General features: G+C 43.0%; 1 protein-coding gene across 2 annotated transcripts in view; it reads left to right on the plus strand.

Moving 5' to 3' along the window:
• abl1 (c-abl oncogene 1, non-receptor tyrosine kinase) overlaps positions 1–22,513 on the plus strand; it is a 30,294-nt gene extending 7,781 nt beyond the window's left edge. Inside the window, exons 1-11 of one of the 2 annotated variants that reach the window (XM_072372636.1) lie at positions 7,778–8,407; positions 12,859–13,023; positions 14,041–14,336; positions 15,948–16,220; positions 16,482–16,566; positions 16,767–16,944; positions 17,936–18,120; positions 18,332–18,484; positions 18,576–18,665; positions 18,824–18,952; positions 19,133–22,513. In XM_072372636.1, the coding sequence (XP_072228737.1) occupies positions 8,323–8,407; positions 12,859–13,023; positions 14,041–14,336; positions 15,948–16,220; positions 16,482–16,566; positions 16,767–16,944; positions 17,936–18,120; positions 18,332–18,484; positions 18,576–18,665; positions 18,824–18,952; positions 19,133–20,787 (3,294 nt within the window). In that variant the 5' untranslated portion in view covers positions 7,778–8,322 and the 3' untranslated portion in view covers positions 20,788–22,513. Of the gene's footprint in view, positions 1–7,777; positions 8,408–12,858; positions 13,024–14,040; positions 14,337–15,947; positions 16,221–16,481; positions 16,567–16,766; positions 16,945–17,935; positions 18,121–18,331; positions 18,485–18,575; positions 18,666–18,823; positions 18,953–19,132 lie in introns of those variants that run through there. The other variant, XM_072372635.1, reaches the window with a different exon arrangement.
• The last annotated feature ends 96 nt before the right edge of the window (positions 22,514–22,609 follow it).

Consider the following 22,609-nt stretch of genomic DNA (forward strand, 5'->3'; position numbering starts at 1 on the left):
ACAGTTTTATCTTTTCATACTGCCCATTCAAGCAGTATTGGTCTTAAATGGTGGTTGAAGTTGATGTGCTGCCAATACTTTTCCGGGGTAATCGCAGATCCAGATCGGAGTGTATGCGTTTGATGGAGGACAAGCTGCGTAGCGCACCACACTTACCCGCAATGCTGATTCGAAGACATTAGCTTGGTATTTGCAATCGCACACCAAGATGTGCTGAGCCACCATAACGTTTTATATCAATTACCAAAATGGGAACAGAAGTGCCTTTAAAAAGGACCTCTTTGCTGTGCTGAGATGGTATCACCACTGCCTGAAAAGAGCTAGTGGGTCAAAATGCACTATACAAGAGCTTAAGCATTTCAGCGGAGTGTGTGAATCATTGATTTGATTGTTTTTCACCTGTGCTCTCTCTACTGTAACCTGTCCAAATGTCTTCTGGGGAAAAAAAAAAAGCCTGTCGTGTAACTGAATTATCCTTTAGGGGTTCCTGCCAAAGCCTCTTCATTCTCTGCCTCTTGAGGCAGTCCACACTGCTTCCTAGGGAATCACATGTGTTTGTGTATGATCTGTTGCAACAGATGTGTGTTGAGTAATATTGCTTATTTTGCACAGGGTAAGTGAGAGAAAGTTAAACTCAGAGCAAGCTGCTGCAGTGCAGAGAAGTATGTGACCTCTTGTGCATTCCTCTCTCAAATAACTGGTGCAATCCCCTTCCTCCCTTTGTCCTTTCTCTCTTTTTCTTCTTTTTCTTGCGTTTTTTTTTTTTTTTGTTGGGTTTTTTTCACGATTGGATCATATGTTTTAACAAACATTTTGGCGACACAGAGAACAAAAGCACAGAATTACAACCATTAACAAAACACAAGAAGCTTTTAGACATTTGAGATTAAAAAGCAATGCGCGACACATGCCTTAATGTTTAGCTGCCATCTACCGTCGGCGGTTCCAAGCACTCTCCATGCTCTCGATTGCCGTCATGGTATTTAGGTTTGATCAAAATCATCAACTATTCTGACTGATATTCTGTGGGGTTGATCTAAAATGTGAGAAGTTGCAATGTTTCCAGAGAAGTGCTGCGCTCAGATTCTTTGATTCACACTGCAAATGCTGCTTTATATAAATACTTAATGCAAGCTCAGTGAATAACTTATCGTAGTTCTTAGTTACGCATTTGAAGCTGCTTTCTGTTTGAGTCGCACTCCTTTTATAAATTAGGATTCAATAGTCTAAAATGCTCCTGTGATCATCAACTGGAAGAAGAAGAAAAAAATGACAACCACGCAAATAAGAGCTTCGACCAAAGCTTTTATCCATGTACTGGGGACACAGTGTTTTTCACAGAACAATTGAAAGTGTATGCTTGTTAGTCTGGGACAAACAGTGCTGTTGCGTTTGAATTCAGTTTACCATCTGAAACTTTATACGAGGTGGAAACACAGGCTTGTGATTGAGCAGTTTCTGATAAGATCATAGTTATTGACCAACACATGTTTGTGCTTTTTGATATTTTGTGGATTGTGCAGACTTTTCTGTGTTTCTTTCAAGGTCAATTGTGTTATAGTCTCAAAGAGGAACCAGTGATCATTTTCTGCACTTCCCTCTGACAGTCTCACATAGACACACACAGCACATATATTTCTCACACGCCAACACGGAACCAACAAGTTGAGTGAGGAATGCAGCTTAGGAGCTTGTCGCCACCTGGTTCCATGCACACACATACGCATGCCCACAGAAAAAGAAAAAAAAACCTCCCCCTTCTCCCTGCTCCATGCCCAAGCAGGCAGCCGCAGCTCCAGACACAGCTGTTGTTTTCTCTGCAGACAACCTGTTACCTTGGATGCCAAAAAGTCAGAGATGGGATCAGACGGTACCGCCTTCTGCAGAAATCCTCTGTCCCTTTCCAGGTTACCATGTCACCGGTTTTTAAATATAATTTGTATATTTTTTTCCCTCTTATGACTAGAGTTTCTGCAACATATTTCAAATTTCATTGCAATCTATCAGGAATGACAAAATCCCATTCACATAGGCATCATCTGACCAGTTTTCTTATTTTCAGTGTTCTGTTTTTTCGCTTAGCAGCCCAGTTTTTACTTTACTGCTGTGCTGTCATGTCTCTTTGTGTTGCATTAAAAGTCCTCATCGAAGCAGTGTAAGGGGATAAGAGGGGGCCTGCAATGCTTGCTGCATCTGGATCCACTTAAACACTAAGAGAAGCCCAAGCAGTTCCACCACTGCAGCTAAACGGTCTCCTAGCCAGAGCAGCTCTCCTCCGTCGCTGTGACTGTTTTCACTCCAGTGGGCATTCAGACAAATGGGGTCTTTCCCCAGGCATCTTGATAATGTCTCCAAGACACTTAAAGTTGATTGGAGAAAAACAGTGCTGAAAAGATTGCTTCTCTCTGTCCTGTTTAGTGCGTGCGTTGGGTCTCGTCAGCGTTGTCTTTTTATGCTGTTAAATCACTCGGTCAAATCCAACTACTAACGGAGCATTTATCACCACCATTCTTTTTTCAGCTCTGCAAACCTCCGTACACATACGTTCTCTTAAAGGCTTTATTCCGCAGCTTCCCCTTTCCCTCCTGAAAGAGCTCGGCTCTCCCTGTTTGCAACAATAAAACAGACAACTTTGTGCACACATTAACTCACAGGTTGCTCCAGTAATATGCAGCTCATGTGTCTGGCCTCTCTTCAGTCCTCTTAGTTTTTCCGTGAACATTTCGAGTAAAGGACACAGAGCAAAGCATTTCAGACCTGAAAAGAGCTGAATATTTGTGTTTACTTGACTTTTTTGTATGTTTTTACTGAAGAGCTTTAACTCTGAGCGAGCATCCATAGATTTCAGTTCTCTGTGGGTTTGCAGGTCTTTGGTACATTTTTCTGGCAAAACAGACATATGTCATATGTATATATGTAGAAATAAGAGAAAGTTTCTGTCTCCATTATCATGATAAAAAGGTTCCTCCAGTCGTTTTCCAAAAGCTGGGCTCCCTTGGTGTCAGCTTAACGTGCCAGTAGCCTAAGATGTCCATGTTAAAGATGGCTGTAAAGCTGAGCTGTGTGTGCACTTTCAATGGGACAACCTAAACAAAAAGAATTTGGCCAAGGATGCACGGATTTGATCGTAAAATTAAGTTTAATGACCTCTTAGCCAGTTTGTCCATTTCAATTGAAGGGTTGTTGTACACAAAACTGATTTGAAGGCCCCCCGCTGTGTCTGCTCACGCTGCTAGCATCTGGACAAACAAAATAGCACTTGAACTCACCGCAAAGACGACATCCAACTGTCAGCCAGGACTTGCAGTCTGCGCCTGCGTTATACGCGCTGCAGTAAAAGAAAGACAGAGGACTGTGCAGATTTTTAAGAAAGGAAAGGAAATCAGAAACCCAGCAGTGCGCGTTTTGTGTGTTTCAGGGACCGATCTGGTCTCTAATCATGATAATCTGTTGGTCTTCAGTTTCGTCGCTCCACATGAGGAGAGTCTGCGTGTGCCATGTTAAATTGGCTGTTTGCTTTTGGTTGTCACTGCTGACTTTTTTTTTGCATGCACTTATTTACTCTCTGCACAGTCTACATTCAGTGATGCTCCAGACTTGTCCAACTGCAGATTGTTGGCTGGGTATATGAGGAGCTTTAAACACAAAGATAAAATGGTGTCAGGAAATCCAGGAGTTTTTTTTTCCATGAGATAAGAATTAGTTTTATTTGCCTCAGGAACCTTATGTATGTACTTGTTTGTTTAGTTTCACAGGGCCTTTTTCATACATCCCGTTCAAGTCAGGAGTGACACGCCTTCATGATTCATGACATAATTCCAGGTGGCGATATTCAGCTTGTAGGTATCAGGCTAATTCTGGTTTACCTATTTTGTCACGAACCAAAAAAACTGACAAACAATTTAGCTGGAAGCAAATTGCTTCCAATGTTTAGCAGTGAAACAGACAGTTTTACAGCTCTGTACATTTTGTAAGAGCTCTATGCTTTACTGTTTTTACAAAAAGATCGGTTGTTCCTTGTGGTTATTCATGCCTCGTTTTCTTTGTATCGAGTTCTTCTGTTATTTTGGGGTCAAAGTGCGGGACAGTAACCGTGGTGCATGTGCAGCGTAATTCAGAAGTAATTCAACCTCCAGCCATATTATCCGTCTTTTCCTTCTTTTCTTTAATACTTAAGTGTCATGTAAGTGCACTGAGTGTGTCAACTTTGGTATGTTATTGCCACCACAGGCTGATGCAATAACTTTAACCTTGAACTAGAGGAGCGACTGTTTTGTTCTTAAGTGTCCATTCTCCCTGTGGACTGTTCGGAGTGGAGAATTATGTGGAAATCTAAGCCCCTTAACCTCATCTGCTGGTCTGCACGCCTCAGACACTCTGGCTGCATTCTCCAGAGGGCCCTGAGTAAACAGCCACATGTGCAAACACATCCACACACCACATGCATAATACCTGGTTCCGAAGTGTCTAATATTTAGCTACACTTTAAGGCAACAGAATGCTCTGCCTGCTCAGTTGGAATAAAATGATGAGCGACGTGCTGCAATACAAAGTCACTATTAGGAATGTACACAGCTTTGTGCCACCCTTTTCTGCTCGGTAATTAGAAAGCTGGCTTGGTTCAAAAGTGTAATAACTCTCTTGTTCCATAACATGGATGGACAGGATTTATGCCAAGTGTTGGCTGCCTTCCTCTTCTTACGCTGTCAGAGAGTGGGATTATGTTTGTGTGTGTACCCTTGTGCATGAGGTGGGAGTACAAGTCGAACAGTCCTCAATGACGTACCTCTGCCTTCATTAAAATGTTCATGGCATACTGCTTAAGAAGCGGGGAGAAAAATGGTGCAGTGTTGTGCAGTATGGTAATAATAGTTTGTTAAAAGAAGGAAAATGCCATTGCAGCCCGGTTTTACCTATTGCATCAGTGTCCTTTTGATCTGTAATAGGAGAGCTTGGTAATACAGTTTGTCCTCTGCATGAAGTTTTGGAGAAAGAAGTCATGAAAGCGGGAGGGGGTACATCAGAAACAAAGCGCCAAAAACCATCTCGTGGGTGGATGTACGTCAGCTAACTGTTAACATACTAGGTCCACATTATAAAACGCAAGCAATTCTCCTATGAGCTCATTTCCAAACAATGTGCTTCATGCTTCTCCATCTGCAACCTTTTTTCCTCTTGCCTCCATTTTTTTTTTTTTTTTATAGCCCCTTTCCTCCTGCCTTTATCGTCTCATCTCTGCAACACTTTGTTACTGCGGTAAGTTAATAGGCCTCATTCAGAGTTTGAGGAAGCCTGCATTTCTTCTTAATTGGTGTTTGGGGTGGTGCATGCAAGGGAGACAAATGTTTGCCATTGCTGCACTACGGCAGTGATGTTGAGGCTTAGTGCCACGTGTGTTGATGGTCAGCGTATTGAGGTTTCTACTTACAAAAAGTCAGTTGGATCTGGGTAGGTTGAAAGCTGCAATTTGCTTTTGTGTCAATGCTAATATGGATGTGGTGTGCATTAAATAATTGAGACTTTGTGAACACATACAGTTTTGTACATACTGCTATTAAGGCTACTCGCTAGTTAAGCTACAGTCCTCTTTCTATTAGGAATTCTTGAAGAGTGAGAAATGGCAAGTGTCTCCTCCCATGGAGCATCCGTGTTGCTGTTCCTCTGCTCATCAGCTTGTTTGTGTGTGCTACCTTTTGACCTGAAGGTTGGCAGAGCAGGCACATGGTTCCTCTTTTTTTTTTTTTTTTTTGGACTGAAGATGGACTACTTCACGGACCGGTGGACATGATGAAATTTATGTTACACGGGCCATGCGCTCAAGCAGGGGCAGAAACCACGAACTGGCCTTGAGGGCTGCTCGTGTTTGCATTCTGGCACATTTAACATCCTTCTTGAATTTAACAGTTACCTGTGATTATGAGCCGGATGAATACCTTCCATTTCAAATTAAATCGACCTGAAATTTTTACAGAGCCCCTGTCACCAAATACTATAAGTTTACACATAAATATCGATTACAGATTCAGACAAATGATTCAATTAATCAGCTGCTCACGATGAGTGTCTTTTTCCTCATGATTTAATCCAGAAACGCATATTTGTCAACATCTTCCTGTATTTTTTCTTTTCTTACATATTCTGGCTTAATAATGCTTTTGTGTTCCTCAGGAGCATCAATTCCACATGCAAAGTTGCTCATAAACTCAGGCAATTACAGCTTATATGGCAGAGAATTTGGTCGTGTTTGGTTTACAGTTCAGTCCACAGAAAGTTTGACCATTTGGATCCACACAGGTTTAATCAGTTTGTGTCCCCCCATGTCCTCAGTTAGCATTCATGTCATTATTCACTCTTACTGGTTTGTTTGGTACAACTAACTAGAGCCTCAGCATTGAAACGCAAAGGACCTTCATTATTGGATATATTTTAGTTTTGTTTTGTTTGTTTTTTTACTTCTGAAGGTTCTAATTTGAATTTAATGTTTTTCTGAGATTTGTTTTTTTTCTCATTGTTGTCTCCATCATTGATATGACTTTAATGTGTATTCATTTTGGCTGAGTAGTAGAAAACATGGTTTCTGTCAGTTAGCTGTGTCGCTGATTTCAATTACAAACTGAAAGCCGACATTAAAAGCTGTTTAAGTCATTGTAATTTGTATGCTTTTTATACAGGAGGGATTTTAGCCACTTGCTAATTGGAAATTCCAGTGTCAGCGGTCAACAATTCACCATTTTGGCATTCGTACTGCGTTTAGTTGTCATCAAGCCTGCTTCCCTGCAGTCTGCAATCGGCCATTGACTTCTTATCACTGAAGCCAAACGCGCACCCACACATATACACACTCTTAGGTGTTTGTCATTTATATGAAAATATTTGCCAGACATAGTCAGTGATCGCAGCTGCTTCTGTGACTAACTGAAGTGGTTTCAGGGTACTGACCATTGATAAGCTTTTTAGGCCATGTGGCAATTCTAAAGAAGCACATCCGTAGCTTGCAGTAAAACGGAAAGCACACCTCAGATATGAGTAACTTATCATTTACAAAGGCAGAATTAGTTCGAGGCAATACTTTTTAGGCTGTGAATGACGTTGTTGTCGATGGCTTTCTAACGTTTCCTCGCTTCCCTTTTATGTTATCTTGTTATTATTAGTGAGAGATTTGAGCAGAATATGTGTTTTTGAAAGCCTGGATTATTGGTTAGTTTTAGATGTGTTCTTACCAGGGATGCTGTCCTAAATCATATGATTTACACACGATTCTTTAAATATCACAAGATTTCAGCTCATTTATTTATTTCTTTTTTGATCGATTCCAGTCATTCCTGTTAGAAATTCCCACAGGAAAAATGACTGGCAACGCTGGCAAAAGTTCCACTCTCTCCTCTGTTGATTTAGAGCTTAAGCCTGGTCTTTCACAAGCCATTCCCGTTTCCAGAACTGATTCCTCAACCTGTAAACATTACAGACTGGATAAAGAGAAAAAAACCATTGCCGAGGAGAGAGAAAGGCAGAAAGACAGCGGGGGGGGAGGGGGTTAAAAAGTTGGAGGAGGAGCATCTTGTAAACATCTCATGACTTCAGTAGAGGAAGAGGAAAAATGTTTCAGAACTACACTCAATCTAAACCCAGAGGTCTAATTTGAGATCTTTGGAGCTTTTATCTGACATGTTGGTATGAATTTTGGATGCGAATGAGGTTTTGTTTGTATTCTTCTCTGCGAGTGTGTCTGTGGTAGCGGCCTCTACCTCCTGCTTTTGGAGGTGGGAGGGCTCAGCTGATGTCATTGAGTGCAGCAGGCTGAGCTTGAAAGAGGCCCTTTGTTGGCAGCTGAAGCACGAGTAGTCCCTGTGCCTCAGATACACACTCACACTGTCGACAGAAGAGAGGAATGGCACCGCTCAGACTGCTCTAATGCCTACTCAACTGACACATCTACCAATATAGCAACGTTTTGGACCAAATCTTCCCCGCTGGATTGTCGTTTAACCTCTTAAAAGTGGAGTTAACTGAAAGTCCTGAGGTGAAAGGGCGAAAAAAATGGAGACGCTCACAAGAAGAAGTTGGTAGACTTTGCCGGACAGCACACTCTTTCAGTTTTGAAAGGAAAGGAAAGGAAAGGAGGATTTACAGCAGCTGGAAAGACCTGGGGAAAGCAGATCTGTATACCTTTTTGGCTTGGTCCCGTCAGCCCTTTTGTTAGCATATATTTTTTGTTGAAGACTTTTTTTCCCCATTTTTTGTTGGACACATGTAGATAAGAAACTTTCAAGGGACATCTGATTTGAACAAGCAACATTTTCAGCGGGAAAGCAAATAAAGCAAATGAAAATGTTGGAGATATGCCTGAAATTGGTGGGGTGTAAATCTAAGAAAGGTCTCTCGTCATCCTCCAGCTGTTACTTGGAAGGTAAGGCTAATTCATGACTCCATTAGCTTTGTCTCCTAGCTTGGCTCTTAATTTTGCAGTTGATTCAAATGGAGAAATGTCAGAGATAGAGTGGGGAAAGGTTAGGGCAAATGAGCAAAGGGAGAAGGATAAAATTTTGGGCACCACTGCGTTTTGTCTCAACAATGACTTCTGAGCTGTGGAAACTAAAGAATGGGGAGGGGAAAGCGGAGAGTAAGCACAGGGGAGGGGGAAGGAGGCCAGACACACTGGCTGGCTGCAGAGGAAAAAATGGGGGGGAAAAAAAGACGGAGAAGAGAATACAAGGAAATCTGACTCCCTGCCATGTCCCACTTAACTCTTGTTTATGAGGAGAGGGGATCTGATCTCAGTCTGCACCCTCCTTCTCACTCATCTGCTGTGTTCCATTACCTTAATCTTGTTCACTTGGTCCATGAATGAATTTAAAGAATAATGTAAACCTACATGATGTTGCTTATTTCCAACAACATATGCAATGGATTTGTACCTGCAATGTGGAATAAAAAGGCTATGCCTTCCTCCGTCTTCACACAATATAGTAAGCTATTAGTCATGCTTTCTAAGATCATTGATTTGCCAAAGACAGCAAAACCACATGATCTAATGGAGATAGAAGTTCTGCTACACTCCCTATTGAAAAGGATAATGGTAATGTATAATTCTGACCACACTGTACAAAGAACAGCAACCTAATTAGTTACTGATAAGGAGGCCTTGGTTATATTTTGCTTGCAAACTACCTGACATTGTTGGCATAATTCTAATCAATGGATAGCAGAAGGAACAGCAGAGGGTTTTATAGTCTAAATGAGGAGAATTGTGTTTCTTCCTTATTTAGTTGCCTTAGTTTCAGTTCATGTCCCCTTGATAACCCTCTGCTCAGCATTCTATCTCCTGCAGCTGATAGGATAAGAGAGATATGATCTGAATGTGTTCTCCTGTTTTCTGCCACCTTCTGCTCAGTCGATGACAGGTGAAGCAAGGCGAGCATGTGCCCTCCGCTCTCACAAATATGTGGGCGGGACTTTAGCTGACTTCAGGGAAGTGGACCCCACTGTTATATTTATGATTCTGGACCCGGGCTACTCCTGGCTACATGTGCCAGGTACTCCCTCACAAAAATAGTCCGATTTAATAGAATTTGAATCAGCTGTGTCACCAGACAAGACGTTTTATTTTATTGAAGTGGTCTGGTTTTTAAAGACATTTTAAAGTCTTGCATCAGCGTGTGACTCTCAGTGCAGTCATAGCCACGAATTCTTTACAAGTTCCACACACTTTTAATCATTTTGACTGTCATCTCAGTAATGCAGCCAAGAGGTGCTGTAATTTCTCCCACTCCACATCTCTGGAGCTCTGCACTCTGATAAAGGGGTCTTTGCTCTGTCTTTATGATTATCTCTCAGTAACTTTGCGGGTTTCAGTTTTCATATGATTTCCCCCCCCCGGAGTATGTGTGTTTTCTTGGCTCATGTGTCAGTGTGCTGTCACCCTCTCACAAAGAGCTGTGGTATTTGTGGCCCGTAAAGTGGATGTGTGTGGCACGGACTGCTCAAATGCGCTGCCCACACTTTATGACCAGCAAACTCTCAGCTGTATAGGAAGTCTTTCTTGCTCTCGGGTCTCCCATCATTTTCTCTGGCGCCTCTCTTCTATCTGGCTTGATCTCTGGCCGCATCTGTTTTTCATTCTGCAATATTCATTGGGAGCACGCCACTGTTGTTGGTGTTACCAAGGAGTAAACTTAAATTGAGATAGTTGGCTGCTTGTCAGGATATCTTACAATGTTAGGCTTAACGCAATTTGGTTTATATTGGAAAATTTGAATCTTAACTTCAAAGTGGAGCTTGGTGCTTGCAGCTGGGGGCATGAGGAACAGTTGGAATAAAAAGGTCTCTCACCAGATACATGTTTGTGGGTGTTGTTGCTCCAGAATGCAATGGGTATTTTTGCCTTTTAGGACTTCATCCCATTGAAATTTGAGACTCCGAGCCAGGCATTACGCTCCACAAAAGTGGATCAGGCGTGTTCTCGCCGGGAAAACGGCACCTTAATGATCTGATAAAAGCAACACATTGTGCTCTGATCGGTCCAGTGTTGGTGAGCCTGGCTTTGTGGAAGGTTTCAACGTTGTCAACAATGTCATGTGACAAGCTGTGGGTCTGTTAATGTTCTTAAAGTTATACAGCCTTTAGTGATGCACGTTACAGTCCATGCTTAATGTTTGTTTTCAGGAAAGTCACATCATCCCCTTCTGAGACCTGAAGGCTTGTCCATTTGGCTCACACAGTTGGCCTTAAACCTTGAGTTTGCAGGGAGTGTGTCCATAGTTGATATGAATGATATAGATTTTTTATTTTTTTCTGTGCCTTTTATCACAGTAGACGTCGTCCTTTTCCATCTTGTCAAATTAACGACTCTTATGTGGTGAATAAATCAAGCTGTGGCGCAGCACATAGGCTGTGAACGAGTTTAGTCTTTCTCTGGAACTTTCTCAGCTAATGCTGGGTTATACAATAAGGAACCGGGACCAGGTTGTAATCTGCTACATAATTCAACGATTGAACAGTTTTTTTTTTCCTCCAACTGTGCTTTCCATTACACGCCGAACAAAAACATTGTGACATTGCTGTGAAACGCCTGCCTCATTACGTCGTGTTGTTATCCCGAGTAGAAGCTCTGCAACTTTACATCTTTTGACAATCGGTTCATCCAGTTTTTCATATATTTGTATTGCATGAAGGTGAAAGCTTTAGTTCTGTGACTGCTGGCCACAGATGTGCAGTGGAACAAACTGTCAGCTGGGGCTCTGAATGACTACATCTTGTTTTCTCTTGTTATCCTGGTGTTACTGTGAATTTTGATTCTGCACAGATTTGTTTGGGCTTAACGCCACCAAAGATTACAACCAGTCGGTGGGTGATAAAAGCTGGCCTTTACTTGGCAGGTGGCATCACAATCAAAGACACACTGTATGCTTTTACTTATTTGTGTCTATCCTTGTGGGTATTCAACTGACTTGTGCTGTCTTGTTATATAAACCAACCAAATATTCCCTGAGGCAAATATAGATGGGTCATTGAGTTTCTAATGTTGGAACAGATTAAGTTAAAGGTTTAATTCTTAACTTTTGAGCTTAATCAGTAAACGGCCAATGTCACAATTTCCATTCAATCTTGGATTAAACATCAAGTCTTAAATTTGTGAATACTTGCAAATGCTGTTGTTGGGAGGATGAGTCAATGCAAGACTGTTAGAGAGAACAAATTGGATTCAATAAAACTATGAATAGCACAAAACAATGATGCGTGTGGGCGTACGATGTCAACGGCACATGACATGTTTGGATATGCCGAGGTGTCCGAGGTGCAAAAAGCAAAATGTGTTGCAAGCTGACTGACGTGGTTGTAGGTGGGACAAAAGTCACGACGTGAGACACTTCTTAAGGGCTGCGAGGCACCAGTGAACCACATCAACCCTCCCAGGGCAACCATTTTCCTCAACCATAAAATGTGCCCAGTAATAATGACATTTGTAGCTCTTTTGGAGCCAACATTTTTTCCAGTTGTGCTGTGACTCTGGAGAGTTGAAACATTAGGTTCAGTTTCCATGTTTGTCACTTTTTAGGGTTTTTACTGGTCGCCATTATGTGACACTGTGGCTATTTTGAACTCATGTCCCAGTTGTCTTACCGCTTAATTTGAAGTATTCCTCCCTCGCGTCTCGAGTGGAAACCTACTGTTACGTCAGCCTTTTGGCTCGGATGAAAATTTGTATGCACTGCTGAATCAAACGTGAGATGCCGCTCAGACATCCTTGTCTACAGTGAGGCTCACGTTTAGAGAAAACGGCAATTAAACATTTTTAACACAATCCTCTTCTTTCTGCCACACTTTCTCACATTTTGGGATTCCTTCAGATTTTCTGCTTTAGAATAGCTGTAATTCAAGTGGTGTCTATCATCGACGTAACTAAAGCACCATGAACTGGAGCGCGTTCCTTTTACAGATGCAGTGAAGTTTCATGCTGAGAGAGATTCTCATGGTCTGATGTGGGCGAGTTGTCTACATGTAGGGATTAAAAGAAAATTAAAGATAAGTACAGATAATCCAGGAAATGAAAAGCTGTAGAAACACAAAGGACCGTGCGGGTCACATGATCAGGTTTATTACTTTAATCCCACCGTGGGATCACGGCCGCTGATCTGTTAGTGGGAGCGAGTTAAAGGATATATCCGAGAAATGAAATGACAAACTGCGGAGAAAGAGGTTTTGCTGAATCTTCCTGTTTTTGTGTGAAGCTGTATGGAAAAATGCTGCACACACACACACACAGACAGATCTTATGGTCACTCTTAAGCACTGAAGCGTTTGCGCTCATATTAGTTTTCATTCTGACAGACTTATCTTATTTGTGTTTTTTTTTTTTAGAAGCTCTCCAGAGACCAGACTTCGAGGGTCAGGGTCTGACCGAAGCAGCCCGCTGGAACTCCAAAGAGAACCTGTTGGCAGGACCCAGCGAGAATGACCCCAACCTGTTTGTTGCACTCTATGATTTCGTCGCCAGTGGTGATAACACACTAAGCATTACCAAAGGTGAGTGTGGGAATGAAGATGTTTTACGGGACACAGTTCAGCAACTAAATATTATATTAAGTGTACATAGGGCATTAGGAACCAGAGAGGAAATTAGGGAGATTGAAAAAGGGGATTACATACAACTAAAACTGCAGTTGGACTTGAACCAAAATATTTCTAATCACCTTAAATTTCTGGGTCACCAGGACACTGCAAGAAATAATGCTGACTGTTTCCCATTTTTTTAGATGTAGTAGTTTGTCACATATTCTGGAAAGTGTCTTTATGTCTGAGGTGACATAGAAAGTGAGCCACACTTCTGGAGATAGCAGATATCTCCATAATGCTGACTACTGCTGGAATCTCCTGATTAGCGTCGCCCCTCTTTGTCCTCATTTCCATCTGACTCTCACTTCCTAACAATGGTCTCACACATGGGTCTTTTTCCACTGAACAAACTGTAAAACAATACTGCAGATGGATCACAGACAAACGGAGGAAGGAAGGAGAGAACATAGACACCGGAATAAACAAGAAAATGCCCAGCACAACATAATTTTCCTGTGCTCTGTGATATGAGGTTACAGGCTAAAAGGTTAGCCCAAAAAACATGGATTGCATTTGAATTCAATCATAAAAGATATTGCTGTTGGTTACATAGTTTAAGATGCATTGTACGTTTTGTTTTTTGTCATATCTAGTCTAAACTAGAGAGTGAGATCGAACTTTCTTGAGTTTAGATAATCAAAATAAGTTGTAGAAAAGAGAAAACCCCTGGATTTTGGATTTTTGTAAAGATAACTATCGATTAAATGGATTCCTCTATTTCTGACTTTAAATCTGATCAGTTTAGCTCTTGCATCGTGTCATGTTATGGTTGCCTGTTCTTAATGCTCGCAATGTGAAACTGTCACAACAGCCAAGACCAAAGAAATATGCTGTGATCAGTTAAAGAAGTGTGAAGTCATCCAGCTGAGTTTCCCTGTCACAACCGGCATAGATCATTGTTGTATTCTAATTCCTCTTGTTCACTAGGGGAGAAGTTGCGTGTGCTGGGTTACAACCACAATGGGGAGTGGTGCGAGGCACAGACCAAGAATGGCCAAGGTTGGGTGCCATCCAACTACATCACCCCGGTCAACAGCCTGGAGAAACACAGCTGGTACCATGGGCCTGTATCACGCAACGCTGCGGAGTACCTGCTCAGCTCGGGCATCAACGGAAGCTTTCTGGTTCGAGAGAGTGAGAGCAGCCCCGGACAGAGGTCCATTTCTCTGCGGTATGAGGGGAGAGTCTACCATTACAGGATTAACACTGCATCCGACAGCAAGGTAGGCACCAGTGGAAATGCATATTGAAACCTCTGTCTGGTTGATGATCAGTACTGATCACAAATGCAATTATTCGCACACCAAATCAAATTAATTGTAAGAATTCTAGAGGAACTTTTAATAACACATATTGTACAGTTTTATATATTTTTAGTGTCGTATGGGCAAGAAAAAAATGATATGAAATGATGGAAAGCCAGAGGGGATAAGAGGGACAACTATTTATATTTGCTTCCAGTGGCACCAGTGCTGCAGATCTTTTCCTACAGACTTAAACTCTGCAAAGCAAGGATCACACAGCCTCCTGTTTGCACAATCCAGCGTCAGACCAGTCCAAATTCTATTCTTTATATGTGTAACCGAATACAGAAAGGAATGCTTTCATTGAGGCCTGATTTACTCATTTTTGCATCGGTTATAGTTGGATTTCATTGACTGATTTCCATTTAAGATGGCTGTCGGGAACAATAGCTGAGAATGAATTTTCCCATGCACAAAGCTTGTTTCTCTGACCATCAAGACCGGGATCAAAATGCTTTAATACGCCACAGAGTTAAGATTGTGTAAATAAGCAGAATATTTGGATCAAGGACTTTTAAATAAGATTCATGAAATTGAATTTCAAATTCAAGAATCTGAATGTACACGATAGATACATGTTTGTCATATGTCGCTATCTGTGCTCGTGTCACCCTTCTGTCTGTGGTGCAGCGCGGTGACCTAGCTTCAGAGCTATAGCTATGACAAGAATGTCTAACCACCACTGTGCCTCCGGCTACAGCCGGCAGATGTGAGGCCTGACCCAGACACTGACGCCCATGCTAAGACACGCTTTAGCGCAGACAGATGTGGTGTGCGCTTCCACATAAAAGAAGGAGGAAAAAATGGACAAACGCAGCTAGGGACAGCCATACACTTGGTTATGTGCAACCACCCCCCCGGCTCATATTGTTTTCCATCCTCCCACCAAACTACAAGTCAAAAGTCTGGTGTGATGGATAATTCCAGTAATTTAGGATGACCTCAGCACTACCATCAAGCAGCTGCTTTTTTTTTCCCCACCGACTCAGTGTGACTCAGCGATTAACACTGCTCTCAATTTAAAGAATTACAGTCCAGCTTGGTCATTTTTTTTTTTACTCTTTCTTTCATATGCACTCATGAAATGGAAGCTATTAAACATCAAAAGCAATGCAAAATGAACACTGTAGGGAAAATCATCTGTATGCAAGACTCGGATGATGGAAACGTCTGTGTCCACTGAGCCCTGACCAATATCCTTCCGTCCACAAGCTTCCTGACAAATGCTTTGAAAGCTTGGAGTGGGCTAGGATTATAACTTTTCCATTTATCACTGGTCTCAGACAGCTCCTTCTCACGTTATGTTTCCAGACGTGTCAGCGCCGCTATTGTAATGTGTTTGAAGTCGCTGGCAGGTAATGCTAACTTTCGATAACATTTGGCTTGCCGTTAGTTTTTAAGAAGGTGCTTTTTAAGGATGTCTAGACAGTAGCTGTGTTAATCTCTTCTGTTAATTAAAAAAAAAAAGAAAGCAAACAAATGTGAACCCTACATGCATGGACTCAAATGAAGAAACGCGTTCTCCCCCAGCTCTACGTCTCTTCAGAGAGCCGTTTCAACACACTGGCAGAGCTGGTGCACCACCACTCCACGGTGTCAGACGGCCTCATCACCACGCTGCACTATCCGGCCACCAAACGCAACAAGCCCACCATCTACGGAGTGTCTCCTAACTATGATAAGTGGGAGATGGAGCGCACTGACATTACAATGAAGCACAAACTAGGAGGAGGCCAGTATGGGGAGGTGTACGAAGGTGTCTGGAAGAAGTACAACCTCACTGTGGCTGTGAAAACACTAAAGGTATGAAATCGCAAAGGGACGGGTTGAAATGATTTCTGCTGTGTCTGCTGCTCCTAAGTGCACACATGACAAAGGTCAGACTCCTTCGAGCTTGGGGGAAACGTTACTCCTTCTGCATGCATCCCATATTAAGTCTGCGTTGGATCTAAATCTTTGAATTGGCTGAATGTTACCATCTGCTGTTGCATTGATGCAACTACAGTAAACTTATGGTTTTCCTCCCCCCCTTTTTTTTTTTTTTCCTTAACAATAACCGTGCAGGAGGACACGATGGAGGTGGAGGAATTTCTCAAGGAGGCCGCAGTTATGAAAGAGATCAAACACCCCAACCTGGTGCAACTGTTGGGTATGTAAATTTAAGGAACTGCTGAAATTTACAAGCTTTTCTGGATTTTCCTTTTTCCAGTCCCGTGCAGCAGTATCTTTTTCATCCAAGTTTCTTTTTTTTTCTTCCCCCCCATAAAAGCTCATCAAACTCACACAAAACCATCAGTTATTAAACGCAGATCTGTTCTGTTCTGCTTTGTACTCCTGCGGCCTCGGCAGGTGTGTGCACACGGGAGCCACCGTTCTACATTATCACAGAGTTCATGACCCATGGCAACCTGCTGGACTACCTGAGGGAGTGCAACAGAGAAGAGGTCAACGCTGTGGTGCTGCTGTACATGGCCACACAGATCTCCTCTGCCATGGAGTACCTGGAGAAAAAAAACTTCATACACAGGTGGGTGTAAAGCTCAAACAGTCGAAGTTGAATTAATGGTGCAAGTTTTAGCCTTGCATCTCTCCTCCTCCTTCACAGTGCAGCCCATTCCTGTCCCTGCCTTTTTCTCTGTTTGCTTGCTTAATTGCTTAACTGCTTGCCTTGTCATTATTGCCGACTGAGCAACTTTGTGAGCATGTGCATATTTTTTTCCCTTCCTCACCGATAAGCTGTTGCCATCAGAGCACTGAGTGTACCCAGGTTTTTAAAAGTTGTTTAAACATGGTACTTTTGCTATGAGGCACAGTATGGGCGCAGTGAAGCTGCAGATGACGTTGCATTTGTGAACTCGGTGACTGCTAGCTTGCGTATTGTTGTGCAGCTGCGGATTTTTAATCAGGGAGGGAGTGTTGCTCTTGTTTAACGAATTTGTTGTTTGAACAGCTGTGCTTTGTTAGGCAGAAGAGAAAACCCCGAAAGTGTTCGAATTTGATTACTCTTAAAGTAAAAGTGCATGTGACATCATGCTTGTGGCACTGAGTAGTTAAAACTGAATAGTTTGCCCCTGTCTTTAGTATCACAGGTTCATCAGATACTCTCCTCTACAGTTGGCAGGTTTGGTCACAGCTGTAAGAGAAGAGAAGAATCTCATTGATATTAAAACGTTTTATTCATTCCTGAGAAGATCTACTCTCGCTCTCACATCACATCACATCGCAGACGAGTCATTGTTGCTGCATAGGCAGTTTGTTCTGGCACGTTTAACAAGAAGCGATGAGCGCTGATTTATGTCTCTCATATTTGACTAGCTGCGTTTTAATTTAGAAATCTGACAAGACTGAGCCTGTGACCATACAAAAGGTGCAGAATTCCAGCACCACAGCAGATGCTTTTAACAGCACAGACAGCTGATGTTTGTTTTCCTACTTTCTTCTTTATTTCTACAATGATTCTCTGTGAAAGTCCCGATTCCACGGAGCCCCCTGATCAACACTCCTCTTTCTCTCCGCAGGGACTTGGCTGCACGTAACTGTCTGGTTGGGGAGAACCACCTGGTGAAGGTGGCAGACTTTGGCCTGAGCAGACTGATGACTGGAGACACATACACAGCTCATGCTGGGGCCAAGTTCCCCATCAAGTGGACTGCTCCAGAGAGTCTGGCCTACAACAAGTTCTCCATCAAGTCTGATGTCTGGGGTAAGTTTGATCTCACACTACTTGAATTGCTTATTTGACTGCCATTTAATAGGTTTAAAAAGTTTTGTTCGTATTCTTTTTTTTTCATCGTAAATTTGTCATACTCCTCTCGTGACCTTATTATGTCATCATTTACACGTAGCCCTTGAAAAGTTTCCTCTGCTAATTTCTGTGCGAGACGAAACAAATTGTCATGTTCCATGATCTTCAGCATTCGGTGTGCTGCTGTGGGAGATTGCCACCTACGGCATGTCTCCTTACCCCGGCATTGACCTGTCTCAGGTCTATGAGTTGCTGCAAAAAGACTACCGTATGGACCGACCAGAGGGCTGTCCGGAGAAGGTCTACGAGCTCATGACAGCCTGTGGGTACATATATGCGTCTATTTAAAATACGATTAAAGGCTTTCTTTTATTTTAGCAAGACTTTATTAGTATTCTCTTTCCACTTATCAGGTTGGATGTGGAACCCTTTAGAACGTCCATCCTTTGCTGAAACACACCAAGCATTTGAGACCATGTTCCAGGAATCAAGCATCTCTGATGGTCAGTGGCTTTCTTTACCATCTAAAACACCTGGAGATCTGTTTCATGATACCTGCAGACATCAATAAGCAAACAAACACAAGTGCCATCTTGTCTTATTGTTGTAAAAATATCTAAACCTCATGTTTGGCAAAATCTTGACAAATCTATAATTATAGAGGTGGAAAAGGAGTTGGGGAAGAAGGGGAAGAAGGCGACTTTAAGCTCCATCCAGCAGGCTCCAGAGCTGCCTACGAAGACCAGAACTCTTCGCAAAACCATGGAAAACCGGGATGGAGACAGTCCAGGTGAGATATACCATGTGCCCATGTTGTAAAATAGTCTACTTTATGGAGCATATCAAATAGATTACCTTACAATTAATTTTGTCCCACGTCACTTTGCATCTTACAGCTTCCTCTAGTCTAGTCTACTTTGCTTTAGTTTAATTCTTATATACACCCTAACCTGTTTATGGTCTTCCTCAGACCCAGCGGACCCAGAGGTTGCTGTGTCATCACCAATGCTTCCCAGGAAAGAGCGGCCATTTCTGGACAACAACCTGAATGAGGATGACCGCTTGCTACCCAAAGACAAGGACAAGACGCGTGGTAGTGGATTACTCAGCCTCATAATGAAAAAGAGAAGGACCGCCCCAACTCCTCCCAAACGCAGCTCTTCTTTTAAAGAGATGGACATCCACCACGACAGGAGGGTTGTGACTCTCGATCCTCGTGACAATGACAGTTTCAACAATGGTGCATCTTTGTCTCTGAATGATACGACAGATGGCCTTGAATCCTCGAACGGGGCCACTACCAGTGGAGCTCCTAACTACCCAGGACCTTTGTTCCCCAGAAAGAAGGGAGCTCCAGCAGTGCCTGGTCCAGGAGGCAAGGCAGCTACAACTCCACCGAGTGAGGAGGAATCCATTTCTAATTCAAATCGTTTCCTGTGGTCCTCCAGCATGTTTAATGGCCGAGACAGCACTGACAGGAAATCTGTTACGCTGCCCCGAGATCTGGGCCAGCGCCACTTTGAATCAAGCACCTTGGGGGGTAAGCCAGCTCTGCCACGGAAGAGAACCAATGAGCAGAAAGGAGAAAATGCCCCTCGAATGGGCACCCTGACTCCCCCACCACGCCTGAACACGTCACCAGATGTTTCCTCTGCCTTTGTGGGCAAAGATACTGATCCGAGTCCTGGTTCCAGTCCACAAGCATTGACACCTAAGGTGGTCAAGAGGCCCGGTGTGCCAGGGCAGGAAATCTCCAAAACCAGTGCCCTCCATGCTGAGCTTTCCAAACCCAATGTGTTCCCAGCTTTGGGGGCAGCTGGAGATGAGTGCAGGGCTCGCAGAAACAAGCACACTGTAGATTCCTTATCTGTCAGGGAAAGAGGAAAGTTGCAGAAACCCAAACCAGCTCCACCGCCACCACCCACCAGTGCCAAAATGGGCAAGATCTCCCGTAGCCCCACTCTAGAACTCAACTCCCCCTCGTCCCCCTCAGACATCAAAGCCAAGTGCCTTCCTTCCATCTTAGATCCCCACCATACAGTCTCCGTCAGCGACCAAGCCCGTACAACCATAAACGATGGCTCAAAAAAGCTGCCCCTGGGCTCCACCTCTAAAACTCAACCGCTCAAGACCTCCACCTCGTCCACTTCAGTGACCACCTCCCCCTCCAGCCAGAGCCTTGGAGGCTTGTCTTCCTCCCTCACCTCTCCCAGTGATCAGAGCTCACCTGCATTCCAGAGAGCGTCGGGGATTCTAATGGATCCCCGGCGCTCTCTCCGCAAAACTGCGCCGCGCCAGGCGTCGAACTCGGCCGTGACACGCGAGATGGTGCTGGAGGGAACCGAGCTGCTCCGAACGGCCATCTCTCGCAACTCTGAGCAGACGGGGAGCCACAGTGCCGTGCTGGAGGCAGGCAAGAACCTGTCAAAGTACTGCTCAAGCTACGTGGAGTCCATCCAGCAGATGAGGAACAAGTTTGCCTTTCGAGAGGCCATCAGCAAGCTTGAGAACAACTTGCGCGAGCTTCAAATCTGCCCTACTGCCACTGGGGGGCCCAACGCACAGCAGGACTTCAGCAAGCTGCTGTCCTCTGTCAAAGAGATCAGCGACATTGTTCAGAGGTAGCGGCATAAAATCGTATGCTACCAAGACATGAAACTGACATAAACTGTATGTTACACTATCCCCTCTGAGCTGTGCCCAGTGTTGAGGTCATGCCTGAGGGTAAAGCCTGATTGAGAACAGCAGCATTGGTTCCCTCTGCTGAATGCTCTGACTTGATTAAGCCTGTGGTTACAATGGACAGACTGAAGTGAAACCTTCCGTGGTTGTCATCAGCCTTAACTATGAATGCACAGTCATTTGGCCTTAATACGAGGCCGAGGGCCAATTCTTCATCATGATTTTTTTTTTTTTACCAATCTTTTTTTTTTTTTTTAAACTATCATGTCTTACATATTTGCTTCTTATTTTTTTTTTCTTTTTCACATGACATTACATAAAAAAAAAAGGCCTTTTGATATTTGCTTCCATCACTCATGGTGCGTTTTCATTGATGCAGCGACAATGAGCAAAAACAAATGCTTCACCTCATCTCGTGCCAGGACGCCTTACAGCACATTTGCTTGGTTGTGTTTTCCATTTTCAATGGTGAAAAAGTGGAAAAACACAGCGTGGTATGCCTCTCCAATGCATCCCATTTCCTTTGTCTTTGTGTCGTTGTGATTCATAACTGACGATATGCTGAGAGATGAACTCGTGTCAAGTCTATTTTTCTTCTTACGGATGCTTTATGCAGTATTTGCAACCATGTGCCATAAACTAAGCATTTAAAGGCAGAATGATCATCCAGCCTTCACCTTTTTTTTTTTTTTTGTTTCTTTACACGCTCTGGTAACAAATGGTGCCTTAAACACTTTCATGAGGGCTGTTCTAATCTTGACGGTTTCAAGTACAGATGATTGACTTTAGCTAAATTGTGCCACGTGCTTGAGAACAGCTGCGTTTTTGTTCATCGGTTATAAATGTTTGCCATACCAAAAACTTTTGCCTCCGGCCTGTACTGGAGAGGGACCAGGGTGCAGGATCTACAACTCAGTAGATCTGTTGTTTTATATTGTCCTTTGACTGGACTTTTTTTTTTTTTTAATATAAATATATATAAATATATCTATTCACAAGTTTGTTTTAACTCTCTATATGCCAGTTTAAAAAAAAAAAAAAAAAAGCCATCAGTAGCAATTTGGCCTTGCAGCAGCATGTTTGATCAGTTGCGAGGGGTGACGGACTGACTCAGTGTTTTCTCTGGCTGGCCTTTGTTCCTGAAGGGATGGAGGCGCAACGTCACGTTGTCGAAAATGCTGTCGCAGAGGCCCTTCCACCCCAGAAAGAAAAATATCTCCTGGGGGAAACACTGGACTGAAATTGTTTATGGATCTGTCACATTCTGTCTTACGAAGTGTGTTAAGTTAGAGGGGCGACCATTACAAAAACAAGAAAAGAAGTTCCACTGTAACATGTTTCTTCCTCATCTGCATCTGTTGGACATTCTTAATATTTGTGATGTACTCCTCTCGTCTCGTTCGCCCTCATCTGACTGCGATGCCTGAGGACAAAAGTCGTGGCTACCTGCCTCGACTTCAATACGGTACTGTCGTCGTTTCCCTTTTTCTTTTGTCGAACTCCTCCCTTTACCAACCATACCACTACTCTACATTTTGTTTTAAGGGTCATTCACCAATTTTATAGACAAACTTTTCACTTCATTTGTAAATCTCTCTCTCTCTCTCTCTTACCTGGGTGCAATTTTTGTTGCAATAAAATACAAAGCAGTCATGCTACTTGAAACACACTCCTGAATCTGGTGGTTTTTAAATGTGAGAGGGGGAAAAAAAAAAGAGAAAAAGAATCAGTCATTTAAATTCGACCCAAGGGAAACTTGCCCTCA

Source organism: Leuresthes tenuis, unplaced genomic scaffold (genome assembly GCF_036924035.1).
Source record: "Leuresthes tenuis unplaced genomic scaffold, fLeuTen1.0.hap1 SCAF_19, whole genome shotgun sequence".
Lineage (NCBI taxonomy): Eukaryota > Metazoa > Chordata > Actinopteri > Atheriniformes > Atherinopsidae > Leuresthes > Leuresthes tenuis.